We start from the raw sequence: 14,658 nt of genomic DNA, 5'->3' as shown, positions 1-14,658 counted from the left end.
CCATAAAAGTTATGAACAGAATCGGTGACAAAGGGCAGCCCTGGCGGAGCCCAACCCTCACCGGGAACGAATCCGACTTACTGCCGGCAATGCGGACCAGACTCTGGCACCGGGCATACAGGGACCGCACAGCACGGATAAGACTGTGCGGTACCCCATACTCCCGAAGCACCCCCCACAGGGCCTCCCGAGGAACACGGTCGAATGCCTTCTCCAAGTCCACAAAACACATGTAGACCGGACAGGCAAACTCCCATGCACCCTCAAAGACCCTGAAGAGTGTATAGAGCTGGTCCAGTGTTCCACGGCCAGGACGAAAACCACACTGTTCCTCCTGAATCCGAGATTCGACTTCCTGGCGGACCCTCCTCTCCAGTACCCCTGAATAGACCTTACCAGGGAGGCTGAGAAGTGTGATTCCCCTGTAGTTGGAACACACTCTCCGGTCCCCCTTCTTAAAGACGGGAACCACCACCCCAGTCTGCCAGTCCAGAGGCACTGTCCCCGATGTCCACGCGATGTTGCAGAGGCGCGTCAACCATGACACGCCCACAACATCCAGAGCCTTAATGAAGTCTGGGCGGATCTCATCGACCCCCGGGGCCCTGCCACCGAGGAGTTTTTTGACAACCTCGGTGACTTCAACCCCAGTGATACGAGAGCCCAACCCAGAGTCCTCAGGCTCTGCTTCCCCAGAGGAAGACGTGCCGGTGGAATTGAGGAGGTCTTCGAAGTACTCCGCCCACCGATTTACAACGTCCCGGGTCGAGGTCAGCAGCGCCCCATCGGCACTATACACAGTGTCGATGGCACACCGCTTCCTCCCCCTAAGACGTCGGATGGTGGACCAGAATTTCCTCGAAGCCGTTCGGAAGTCGGCTTCCATGGCCTTTCCAAACTCCTCCCACGCCCAAGTTTTTGCCTCGGCAACCGCCAAAGCCGCATTCCGCTTGGCCAGCCGATACCTGCCAGCTGCTTCCAGAGTCCCACAGGCTAGGAAGGCCCGATAAGACTCCTTCTTCAGCTTGACGGCATCCCTCACCGCCGGTGACCACCAACGGGTCTGAGGGTTGCCGCCGCGGCAGGCACCGACTACCTTGCGGCCACAGCTCCGATCAGCCGCCTCGACAATGGAGGCGCGGAACATAGTCCACTCGGACTCAATGTCCCCCGCCTCCCTCGGGACATGGGCGAAGTTCTGCCGGAGGTGTGAATTGAAACTTCTTCTAACAGGAGATTCTGCCAGCTTTTCCCAACAGACCCTCACAACACGCTTGGGTCTGCCGGGTCGGGCCGGCATCTTCCCCCACCATCGAAGCCAACTCACCACCAGGTGGTGATCAGTTGACAGCTCCGCCCCTCTCTTCACCCGAGTGTCCAGAACATGCGGCCGCAGGTCTGATGAAACGATGACAAAGTCGATCATCGAACTACGGCCTAGGGTGTCCTGGTGCCAAGTGCACATATGGACACCCTTATGTCTGAACATGGTGTTCATTATGGACAGACCGTGACGAGCACAGAAGTCCAATAACGAAACACCACTCGGGTTAAGGTCAGGGGGGCCGTTCTTCCCAATCACGCCCCTCCAGGTCTCACTGTCATTGCCCACGTGAGCGTTGAAGTCTCCCAGCAGTACGAGGGAGTCCCCAGGGGGCGCGCTCTCAAGTACACCCTCTAAGGACCCCAAGAAGGGTGGGTACTCCGAACTGCTATTTGGTGCATAAGCACAAACAACAGTCAGGACCCGTCCCCCCACCCGAAGGCGGAGGGAGGCTACCCTCTCGTCTACCGGGGTGAACCCCAACGTACAGGCGCCGAGCCGTGGAGCAATTAATATGCCCACACCGGCTCTGCGCCTCTCACCACGGGCAACTCCAGAGTGGAAGAGAGTCCAACCCCTCTCGAGAGGACTGGTACCAGAGCCCAAGCCGTGCGTAGAGGTGAGTCCGACTATATCTAGTCGGAATTTCTCAACCTCACGCACCAACTCGGGCTCCTTCCCTGCCAGAGAGGTGACGTTCCATGTCCCAAAAGCCAGTTTCTGTAGCCGGGGATCGTCGCGCCAGGGACCCCTCCCTTGGCTGCTACCCAGCTCTCTGCGCACCCGACCCCTTTGGCCCCTCCTACAGGTGGTGAGCCCATGGGAAGAGGGTCCCACGTCGTCCCTTCGGGCTGTGCCCGGCCGGCCCCCGTGGGTAAGGGTCCGGCCACCAGGCGTTCGCCAGCGGACCCCACCTCCAGGCCTGGCTCCAGAAGGGGGCCCCGGTAACCCGCGTCCGGGCGAGGGAAATCGAGGACCAAAGTTTTCTCTCATCATTAGGGGTCTTCTGATCTGCGTTTTGTCTGGCCACTCACCTAGGACCTGTTTGCCATGGGTGACCCTACCAGGGGCTTAAAGCCCCCGACAACATAGCTCCTAGGATCATTGGGACACACAAACTCCTCCACCACGATAAGGTAGCAGATCAAGGAGGAGGTATAAAATCCTTTATAGTCAAATGTATAAAATCCTTCATTACTTGCATCAGCTCTGAACAACACTAGCAATTTGCTCTTTTCAGCCGCTCCGGATGTATCCAGCTTGGTCTTTGGATATGAACGTAGCCTTCTAAATTTTTGCTATGGTTTTTGTTTTAAGGGCCACTGAAAATGAGCGCTAAAAAGCACAAGGAAGAATCCAAACGACAGATTTAAAATGACCAAAAAAAGACTCGTTTCTGCCCAACATTTTTGAAGTGTTTGGGTACCCATAAGAGCAAGATGGCAGTTATGTCCGCTCCCTTTCAGTGAGGCTCATCTTATGTAAAATAAATGCTAATTTCTCGTCTTATGAGTATTTTTAAAAATGCTTATTATGTAATAGTTCATGTATTTTTGCCTATCTATATCAATATTTATTTTTTACCACTAGGGGCACTAAATAATACACACTGTCCATTTAATGTACACGCTTCGGCAGCATACTAAGTTACGATGACCTTTAGTAATTCATTAATACACACTGTCCCTTTAAATATTTACCTTGGATATACAACAATGTTCCTCCATACTGTTTTTGTCTCGTCATTTGAAATATGCAGGTCATACATTAATGCCATCTCATTTGCATATTGGAACTTTAATAAGTAAAGTAAATGAATATTATTGGGCGGCGCAGGGACCGAGTGCTTAGCACATCTGCGGCACAGTTCCAAGGTCATGGATTCAAATCCAGCTACCGGAGTTTGCATGTTCTCCTTGTGCATGTGCGGGTTTCCTCCAGGCACTTCGGTTTCCTCCCACGTGGCAAGCAGTTCAGGGTGTCCCCTGCCCACAGCCCGAAGACGGCTGGATGGGCCCCAGCACCCCCGCAAGCCTACTGAGGATAATGGATGGATGAAAGTCAATGTTTAAAATATTGTATTTATTGTATTGTGTTAGTAAAATCTCCGCCTTGAAAAACTTGCCTACTTACTGGATCTACACCAACAACAACAAAAATAAAGAAAATGCTAGAAAATTCAACACTTTTTAACATGAGGAAGCTTATTTTTTGCAGATTATGAACTATTTGAAGTACGGTACATTAAAAATATCTCATCTCATCTCATTAGCTACACCGCTTATCCTCAGTAGGGTCGCGGGGGTGCTGGAGCCCATCCCAGCAAGCAGTGGGCAGGGGACACCCTGAACTGGTTGCCAGCCAATCGCAGGGCACTCGGGGACAGACAACTCACTCACTCATTCACACCTAGGGACAATTTGGACCGGCCAATTCACCTGAAATGCATGTTTTTGGAATGTGGGAGGAAACCGGAGTGCCCGGAGGAAACCCACGCAAGCACGGGGAGAACATACAAACTCCGCACAGGAAGTCTGGAGCTGGATTTGAACCCACGCAGGAGGTTCCCAAGACATGAACTGTGCCGCACATGCGCTAACCACTGCGCCGCCATGCTGCCCTACATTAAAAATAGGATCCTATAAAATGCACCGGACTGTACAACCAGAAATAAGAATCTGCATTTCATACCTCGGCCTTTAGGAGTGCTATGTTTGAATCAATCCAACACAAAAACGATTTCATCGCTATAAAACGTCTGAAAGCATTGATAATACCCTCATGAAATTGCAATATTATTGCAGAATATAGCCACATTTTACCCACCCCAAATCCTTTGTTCATTTGTGCACAAACTGTCTTTCCTCAAGAAGTTTTGACTTATTCTGTGGTGCAGATTTTCTGTGCGTTTCAGTTCCATCAAGAAGTTCTTTTCTACAGCCATTGAAGTCGAAAGCCGAGCCTTTCCTGTCTTCGTTCTGGCGTAAGTTGTGATCCGATATAGGGTTGAAAAAGTCTGTTGGGCACATGGATTTTATTTTCTTCACGTTTTTGTTGCCATACTTCTGTTCAGGGTTGGGTAGGGTTACTTTAACTGGATTACTTTCAATGACTTTTGGATTACTCCAATACCAAATATGCTCATAAAAGACAAAAGAAACTGAATAGGAATAAAATGATGACTCACAACACGTGGTAAGCTTTCTCTCCTGGCTTTGATCTCCGGCAAAACAAACATCAAATGCGACAAACAAAATGAAAATCAATCCAAACAGCTTGCCGACATCATTTTTGCCGTTCCATGTGTTCTGTTACTCCCCAAGCCTGCACAAAATTGAATCATCTTATTCCTATTTAGTTTCTTTTGTCTTTTATGAGCATATTTGGTATTGGAGTCATCCAAAAGTCATTGAAAGTAATCCAGTTAAAGTAACCCTACCCAACCCTGCTTCTGTTACCGCCTGGCGACCGATCATGGTCTGTGAAACTGCTGATGTTTTCTACCACTGGGGGTGGCGCTCAATAATAAACACTGTCGCTTTAAATAGTTAATCCATCTGCTGCGTTTTTTTAATTTCCCCAAATGTGCTCTTCAAGTTTTAATGCTATCAAACAACTACACTATAATACATGATTACAGTCAATAATAAATGATAAAAGGGCGAGACCAGGCACGGTTTGTGTGAATGACAACTGTGGCGCACCAATAGCCTGGCAGGGGATCCCTCGGAATCCCTCCCTATGCTCGCACGGAGAGGGTGGGGGGCTCGGTACTCTTAATCCCCCCCAACCCGACCCCTCACTCAGTGACTCAAGTTAAAAGTGATGCATGCCGTCCGTGCACTGAAAGTGCCGGGGAAATCAGTCGCCACCGATGCACATCTCCTGCGTGCCCGGAGCTTTTTCTTTGTTGTTTTGTTTTTCTATCATCTGCTGAAATGTTGTGCGCGCTTCTCACACTCTGCTTCTTCCTAGTGCGCGTTCATCTTCAGGCGCAGCTGCGCTCCGAGCTCCCGGAGGACGCCATCCTGGTGACCAACAATCGAATCCGCGTACCGCTGGGCCGGGCCGTGTTCCTGGACCCGGTCAACGACCTGGTGGTGCAGACGCAGCCGGGCGACCTTTGCCGTGTGACGGTCTTGGACGATGACCCGTTCGCCCGGCGACCCGGCCGCCTCTCGCCTGAGAAGTTCCCGTGCGAGTTTGGTCCCAGAGATGTCACCTACACCCATTACGGGTCCAGGAGTGTAACGCTGGACCGGGTGCGGCTGCAGCTGCGTTATGACTCCCTCACCGAAACGGTCATTATCCCTTTTGTGATGGAGGTGGAGGTGGTCTTTACGCCGTTTGAGGTGCTCGCTAAGAACTTACCGTTGACCGTCAGCCACTTGAGAGGCACCAGTGATCCCATAAACCACGACATTTTGGACTTCGCTTACACCCGGGAGGTGTACAAGTGCGAAGTGACGTCGGCAGGCCGAGGTGCTCTGCCACTCTATGGGCAAATTCTGGACGATGGCAAATTGTCCCAGACGATTGACTGCGACGGGCTATTACACGCAAACATCCGCTACCAGCACACAGTCAAGGGGGCCTCACCCAACCGGGACCGTCTCCCCATGATGCTGGACCTCCGGGATCGAGAAGGCAACCTTTTGAAGCGGGAGCATTTCCACCTGATGGTTCAGATCCTGGAGGGCCAGGAGAACACGGCGCCTGAGCCCAGCTTTTTGGCTACCATGATGATGGAGGTGAGCCAGTTCATTATGACAGCACTAACGCCTGAAATGCTTGCTGCGGATGACGCTGAGGGGGACCCGAAGGAGTTGCTCTTCAACATCACCTCGCCGCTGTCTTATGAGGAGGGCTACATCGTCAGTACTGATGACCAGAACTTGCCCATCACCTCCTTCTACCAGCACGATCTGCAGGACCTTAAGATCGCCTACAAGCCGCCCTCCCTGGATTCGGACAAAGAAAGAATCTTTCAGTTAGAGCTCGAAGTGATCGACCCCGAAGGGGCTGTATCCGACACTTTTATATTCACGGTCGTGATGAAGCCCATGAACTCATTGGCGCCGGTGGTGACCCGAAACAGTGGTCAATTGCTGTATGAGGGTCAGTCCCGTCCACTGGTGACAGGTCAGAACCTCGAGATAGCCGATACGGACAACCTGGAGGGAGTGAGCCTTACGGTGGTGGACGGGTTGCGCCACGGCGCCCTGCTGGTACTGGGTTCCTACAAGAACAGCTTCACATATGCCGACCTAGTTTCTGGCACAGTGGTGTACCGGCACGACAATAGTGACACATACAGTGACAACATTGTATTTAAAATGACGGATGGTAAACACTCTGTGGAGTTCATTTTCCCTATTACTGTGGTGCCCACTGACGACGAGCCACCGATCATAAACGTCAACAACGGACTGTACCTGTTCCAGCACAAGATGATTACTGTGTCGCCACTCGCGCTCAGTGCTACCGACATCGACTCGGAGGACTCGGCTATTCGATTCACGGTGGTCCCCCCGTTTTCTTCCGTTGGCATTTTTCTGCTCAGGCAGTCGGAGGCCCCAAAGGACCCATCCTCTTGGACATTCGAGACGGAGGAAGAGGTCTATGAGAAAGAGGTGTGGGTCTGGTTGCAAAAAGATATTACCGATCGAAAATTGTATTACAAGCACGTGGGGCCTCGCAAAGTCGACAGCGTCATGGACCACTTTGTTTTTACTGTCAAGGATGACAACGACCCTCCTAATGAGTCCGGCACGGCTACATTTGTAATGTGGGTGATGCCCTTTGATGATATTCCTCCTGAGCTCCACCCAAGTGCATCTCTGCAGATGACAGTGAAAGAATACAAACTGACTCCCTTTAGCAAAAAGGTCTTGCGGTACACAGATTCGGACTCTGAGGACTCCAACCTTAAGTATACAGTGTTACAGCCCCCGACGGACACAGACGAAAACCACCAAGTCTTCTCTGGCTTGTTGGTTCTGACTGACAACCCAGATGTTGAAGTGACAGAGTTCTCTCAAGCTCAAGTTAACCAACATAAGATAGCGTACAGCCCACCTGAGATCGAGCCAGGCACCACATCGCATGTAGTCCAGTTTCAGTATGCTGTTGAGGATGTTGCAGGGAACACTGTGGAAGGGGTGTTCACTGTTTACCTCCTGCCAGTTAACAACAGGCCACTGCAGATCACCAACACAGGTTTTACGGTGTTTGAGGGCGGCACCCACATCCTTAATCTGGCTAAGCTCAACGCCGTTAATGCTCACAATGAAAGTCAAAACGGTCCGTTACGCCTCAGTCAGCAGCCCAAACATAGCTCTATCCAGGAAGAGATTGCAAACTTGCCTCGGTATAACATGGACATTTCAGAAAATGGTGCTGCAGAGATCACTGCCAATGGCTTTCAAGGCCCCGACGCAAACACAGACGTGCTTCAGCTCACTTTCATCTTGGAGAACCCGCCAACCCTTGGGGAGATCCTAGTTAAAGGCCTACCCGCTATAAGTTTTACACAGGCCGATATGATTAATGGTGTGGTGGTCTATGCCCACACCGGTGGTGAGATCGGTCTGGCTTCCCGCCAAGACAGTTTCAATCTAACCCTCACTCGCATGTCTGTGGTTTGGACAAAAGGTGCCAACAGGGTTCATGGGTTCCATGTGCGAGTCACTGTGCTTCCCGTAGATAGCCAGGCCCCTGTAGTAAGTATTGGTGTGCAGTTTAGCGTTCCGGAGGGCGACAAAAACGCCATCGGTCCTCAGCATTTGAATGCAGATGACACAGACACCCCTGCGGAAGACATCGTGTGCAGCATCCTTGTTCAACCAAACACAGGCTATGTGGAGAAAATCTTGTCTGCTCCCGGTTCAAAAGAGTCTAGGTCGGCTACGGCTGTCAGCGCTTTCACTATAGGCGACATCCGGGGAGGTGATCTTTTCTATGTGCAGAACATACACAAAGATGTGGAGCCAGTTGAGGACCGGTTTAGCTTCAGGTGCTCAGACGGCATCAATTTCTCTGAGAGTTTGTATTTTCCCATCGCGATCGTGCCCACCAACGACGAGCCGCCGCGAATAATCTTAAAAGGGATTGTCGTTATGGAGGGCTTGAATGCAGTGTTGGACACCCTCGTTGTGAACGCTCTTGACAGGGATGCTCCACCCAATAAGCTGACATTCAGCATATCTAGGCGTCCCAAACACGGCGTCATTTTGAAGCGTCTGCCCACTGGATCCATTTTGGTCAACAACTTTACTCTGGAAGAGATCCGGGAGGCCTCACCCATCGTATATGAGCATGACGACTCCGAAACAACGGAGGACAGCTTTGAGTTCATCCTGACCGACGGGAAATTCTCGGTACGGGAGATTGCAAAAGTGACCATTGTCGCAGTTGATAACAAAACCCCCTGGATGAAGGTCAACAAAGGCCTGGAGGTGGAAGTCGGTGAGACCAAAAACATAGATATCCAAGTCCTCAAAGCATCTGATCTAGATTCAGATGACAACTCACTTACCTACATTATTCGTTCAGGGCCCAGTCATGGTTTCCTGCAGAGGAGAACTCACCTAGGGTCTACAGAGATTACATGGGGTAACTTCACCCAAGCAGAAGTGAACGAAAGGCTTATTTTTTATTCCCACGTAGGCCGGGAAAGAGTCCGAGACCTTATCAAATTTGATGTGACGGACGGGATTAACCCACTGATCGACCGCTACTTCTACATCAACGTGGGCAGCGTTGATGTGGTTTTCCCTGATGTGGTGATCAGGAGCGTTGCTCTCAAAGAAAGCGGCTATGTCACTCTTACCATTGACCTCCTCAAGACCACAGATTTCGGCAGCCCTGACGAAAACCTGGTCTTCACCGTGACCACGGCGCCTGTGCGGGGGCACCTGGAGTGCACGGACGCCCCTGGGATATCCGTCATGACCTTCACAAAACTCCAACTGGCTGGAGGCAAGATCTACTACATCCACACAGCAGACGGCAAACTAAAAACTGACACCTTTAAATTGGAAGTCACGGATGGATACAATGCAATATTCAGATCCTATCAGGTGTCCATTCTGGATACTGACAACAAGAAACCTGTGGTGACAATCAATGGTCTGCAGGTACCTCAAGGCCACAGCAAACTCATCACTCCCTTTGAGCTCGCAGTTCATGACCAGGATACCACGGATCATTTGCTTAAATTTACCATTACCAAGCTACCAGTATATGGAAAACTCTTGTTCAACAACTCCAAAACAGTAAACTTCTTCACCAAACAGGACCTCGACAAAAACCTTATTAGCTATGTGCACTACGGCACCGAGTGCCATGAGGACTCCTTCTCTTTTACGGTGTCTGACGGCACACACTCTGATTTCTACATCTTTTCGGATACCGTTTTCGAGACTCGATTCGAGCAGACCCTGAAGATCACTGTGGTGTCTGGGAATAAAAATATCCCACAGATTTTGGTGAACAAGAGGGCTACTACCCTAAAGACCCTACCCAAGAGCCAGTTGGGCTTTCTTCTTGGACCTAAACACCTGAGGGCGGTGGGCCGTGTTGGCGGACCCGCAGAACTAGTGTTCCAGGTGACTCGACCGCCCAGGCACGGGTACCTATTGAATTTAGGGCATGGAAACAACTCTGTGGATAGCTTCAGCCAAGGTAAGTGACGTGAGATAAGAATCGAGATACTTCCGTATTCTGTATTTAAACGATTGTCTTCGCTCTGAAAGAAAATCCTGATTTTATGGAAGTATAATCCAAAATATAGTTGTTGATACTTGACTCATTTAATGCCAGGTGTTTCTCTTGTTGTGTATTATTGGCGGGCTGGGAGAGCTGGCGCTTGTCGGTCTGGACCTCGGGCGGGCGTTGAAGAAGCCGAGGGACTCGGCGTAGTCAGTTTGAAGATGACTTTGTTAGTGCTCAGAAGTACCGCTAAGGTCAGATAGTCTTCTTTTGTGAAGGAGAGGGTTCCTGCGCAACACCCACTTCTAAACTCTGCAGGAACATCTATTGATGGCACCTGATCTGGATTTGAATTCCTTAACAGTTGGAGATGTCAGAACTCAAATATGGAGGCCCTTAGTGGCAGGCGGCGACGGTATGGTCCGTATAAATCATTTTTTTAGTTATTAAGATTTCTTTCCACTAGTCCCTTGAGTTGCAGCCCTAGGGGATAATGGATTCATTTGGTTTCATATTGATTGTTTTAGACCTTATCTCGTGGAGGGAATAAAAATGGAATGTCGAAATACGAACTTTTGTGTGGAAAAGCCTCCCTGTCACCAGTTGTCAGTCCGTCTGCGAACCTCAGCTTACACTAGGCAAGCTTTTCGACCCTGATTCTCTCCTGTTTGATTCCCTGACCCATTTTCTTAACTGGACTACGTTTTTGCTCCCCGTCCCGGCCACCGATCTGTTTTTTCCTGCTCTCTTCTTCTCAATATGTCCGCTTTCTAGTGCCTGGGCTGGTTTCTGTGAGTGTTCTACGGTTCTATTATGATTATTTGATGATGCCGGCGGTGGCGGCAGTGGGTCGTCACCAAATTCACGGAGGCGGAAGCGACAAGGTGTCCGGGCTTTTCAGTCACACGCCAGACTTTTGAATATTTCAGCCGGCTCTGAGCGGCAACAACTATAGAAGTCGGTGCTTGAAATTTGCTTCGTGGAATTCCTTGAGGTCAGGGGTGTCAAACCTGCGGTTCGCGATTTTGCTACCGCACAAGATTAAGGACTGAATGGGGGGGGGGCAAATGAGTATATCTCCTACTCACTCCCCTCTGGTGCCATCTTTTGTCATCTTCCTTTGTGTCTCGGTCTTTCATAGTGGGTCAGAATTGCTCTCTTTTTCTTTCTCTCACCTCTCTTTCGTCCTCTCTTTTTTTTCCATTTCTTCCTCTTTATTTCTCGCTCTCGTTCCTTCTCTCTATTTCTCTCTTTCAGTCTGTCTCTTTCACTCTCGCTTTCTTTTTCATTCTCTTTCTCTCTCTCTTTTGTTCTCTCTCTCTTTGTTTTTCTTTTACTCTCTCTTTCAGTCTTTCTCTTTAATTTATTTTCCCCTCTCTTTTATTCTTTATGTCTTCCTTTATCTCTCCCCCTCTCCCTGTCTCTGTCTGTCTCTCTCTCTCTCTCTCACTATGTCTCTAACTATGTCTCTCTCTCTCACTATGTCTCTCTTTCTGTCTCGCTCTGCCTCTTTCTCTCTCTCTCTGTCTCTCTCTGTCTCACTCTGTTTCTCTCTCTCTCTATGTATCTCTCTCTCGCTCTCTCTCTATGTCTCTGTCTCTCTTTGTCTCGCTCTATGTCTCTCCCTCTCTCACTCTCCCTGTCTCTATGTCCCTCTATGTCTCTCTCTCCCACTCTGTTTCTCTATGTCTCTCTATCCTTCTCTCTGTTTCTATCTCTATGTATATCTCTCTCTCACTTTGTCTCTATGTCTCCCTCTCTGTCTCTCTCTATGTCTCTCTATATCTCTTTGTCTCTCTCTGTCTCTCTCTGTCTCGATTTCTCTCTGTCTCTCTCTTTGTCTCTCTCTCTGCCTCTCTCTCTGTATCCTTCTCTCTCTATGTATCTCTCTCTCTCCTCTCTCTCTGTCTCTCTCTATATCTCTCTATGTCTCTCTGTCTCTCTCGCTATCCCTCTATCTGTTTCTCTCTTTCTGTCTCTCTCTCTCTCTCTCTCTTTTTCTGTCTCTCTCTCTCTCTCTGTTTCTCTCTCTCTCTTTCTCCCCCCCTCTCCTTTTGTCCCTCTCTCATTCTCTCTTTCTCCTTCATCTACTCGCCCCCAGCTCAAATGAATATGACACCCATGCAAATTGATGCAGTAGTGCAAGAGCGCCCCCGCTGGCGATTGTATGTAAAATAACCCCCCGCCTTGTCCACGTTGCCTTCTTTAGCGGACATCGACGATCTGAAGGTGTACTACGTCCTACACAGAGGAGAAAATGCCACCATGGACCTTTTTGTCTTCAGCGTGCTAGACCGTGGTAAGAACACATTTAAGTCAAAGAATTCTAGGGGTTCCATTTCCCAAAATAGTTTTTTAAAGCGGGGGTCAGCAACAATGTTCCCCGTAATCTTCCAGGGGTCTGAGCGTTCACACAAAGTCGGTGAGCAACGCTTGAAACAACAGTGAGCAACGGCAATCCCAAGTGTGGCAACTGAGTCATGATCAAACATGTCCAAAACTTGACATCACGTTACATTTTGCTTTTTGAGTTTCCGATAATGCAAAAAATGTTTCACTTTTGAATGAATTGACTCATGTACGATTGCCTTCAAACGTCATTTGTTTTTACAATTCTTTCACAAGATTTCCATTTCTTTTTATTTCCTGACATATTTTGTCGCATCATATTAACATATCTGGGGGCTTATTTTGTCGGTTGGAAGATACAGAACTATTTTTAATCCCATTTTTGAGTGGAAGTACAATGTTGGCAACAAGATTCACTTAAAATCATTGGAAATTATTTGAATCCAACACAAACTTTTTCTTCTTCTTCCCTGTATTTTTTTTTTAATTTCTTTAAAAAATCTCATTGTGTTTAATTTTTCTAAGCTGTTACTTTTTTCTTTTTGTTCTCTATTTACTTTATTCCTACGTTTCCTTCTTTTCTTTTTTTCTGGCTTTTTTCAGAATTTTTCCTTCTTTTATCTCAGCTTTTTACTACTTTTGCATTTTGGTATTTTTCTCTTTTTCGTTCTATTCCCCCCTTCCTTTAAGTCATGTTGTGCATAATTTTACATCATATTTGGTCATGTTGGGATTAAAGAAGCAAAAACAACCTGAAGAGCCGTTTAGGACCCGAAAGAGCCGATTCCTTTTAGTGAGCCGAGCCGAAGAAGCTGGTTCTCGACAAACTCTACTAACTTTACTCAACTTGGTTCTACTTCGACCTTGACTTCCAAATACCGCATTTAGAACACAACGTCAGGGGAACCCGTGTATTTTGACCTTCATGCACTGTAACTATGACTTAATTCGCTTCTTAATAAGTAATTTTGAGCCCTGATTTTTGTGCGCCGGCTAGATTTTCTTGTGCGCTGAAAATGTGAGAGCGGTGCGCAATCGCGCACGCGCGCAGCTTAGAGGGAACACTGGTCACCAACATGGTGTCCATGGGCTTCACAAGTTCACCTGAGTAGCCACTGGACTGGTTCTGAAAACAGTATGTCCTACAGTATGTATGGGCAATGCACAACAGAGTTCAAAGAGCCTTTAAGCTTTATTTTTGCATTGCGCCTATCTGCTTTTATCTTCTTTTTATCAGGCCCGTTCGAGGCGGAACAAACCCCCAAAAAGAAGAGAAGAGAAGAGTTAAATCGAGCGCGTTCGAGAAATGGACACAAATGATGAAAGCCCGCGATCTGCTTTTAAATGAAATTGTGACAATTTATAAAAATATCACTCAAAATATCCTCCAAAATGGAGTAAGTGACCGTTTTTAAATTGGGCTTTCGAAATGTCGACGAGTGCTAAAATCCTTCTTTTTCGACTCCGGTGTATTTCGGGAGTGTGACGGCAGAATTTTGTGGCCAAGATGAAAGCGAGATTGTCCAATGGATTTTCCACGCTGATCTGGAAAAAGCTTGCCCTAAAATAACATTTGGAAAAGTTGCTCGTCTGAAAAAGTCAGGAAAATGTTGCCCCTTTTTTTTCTTAAAGGGACAGTGTGTATTATTAGAATGGTATAGAAAGCCTTAATTGTCATGACACATATTGTCAATGACGTCCAAAGCTGCCCCATATACTCATAGAATTTCAACTTAGAATAGAATACAATAGAATATACCTTTATTGTCATTGTGACAAAATGGAACATATTGTGACAACGAAATTGGACCTGGCACTCCAGTTTCACATTTAACAGTGAGGATAAAAGAAAACAAAGAAGATAAGGTTATAACTTACATAGAATTTAAGAGTAGTCCAATTACCAATATGATAAAAAATAGATCAAATGTTACATGATATAACAGGACACTGTCAGGACCAGAATGGAAACAGGACCCACTTGCGTAACAGTTTTATTGGGAGAAAGTAAATAATAATAATAATAATAATTTCCTTGTATTGTCATTCTGTGTAACAATGTACACAGAACGAAATGTCGATTGCACCTGACCCGTTGTAGCGAGCCGATGCAGCCGCAGCCAACAGAGGGCGCCGCCGACCACTTTTTAAGTCTTAGGAATGACTCGGCCGGGGCGCGAACCACCGACCTCCCAGTCTCAAAGCGGGCGCCTTACCATCTAGGCTAAAAGGATTCCACACACGATCCACTGGTTGCGGAGAGCAGGACGCTC

General features: G+C 48.2%; 1 protein-coding gene across 1 annotated transcript in view; it reads left to right on the top strand.

Annotated features, from left to right (window-relative positions):
* The first annotated feature begins 5,191 nt into the window (after nt 1-5,191).
* The window catches only part of LOC148348920 (FRAS1-related extracellular matrix protein 2-like), a 34,501-nt gene continuing 25,034 nt past the window's right edge, over nt 5,192-14,658 (top strand). Inside the window, exons 1-2 of the mRNA XM_088320944.1 lie at nt 5,192-10,009; nt 12,246-12,335. Coding sequence (XP_088177070.1) covers nt 5,263-10,009; nt 12,246-12,335 — 4,837 coding nt within the window. The 5' untranslated portion in view covers nt 5,192-5,262. The remainder of the gene's footprint in view (nt 10,010-12,245; nt 12,336-14,658) is intronic.

Source organism: Urocampus carinirostris, chromosome 17 (assembly GCF_059441175.1).
Source record: "Urocampus carinirostris isolate Australia breed hairy pipefish chromosome 17, RoL_Ucar_1.0, whole genome shotgun sequence".
NCBI lineage: Eukaryota > Metazoa > Chordata > Actinopteri > Syngnathiformes > Syngnathidae > Urocampus > Urocampus carinirostris.
This window is presented reverse-complemented; position numbering and strand designations above follow the sequence as displayed.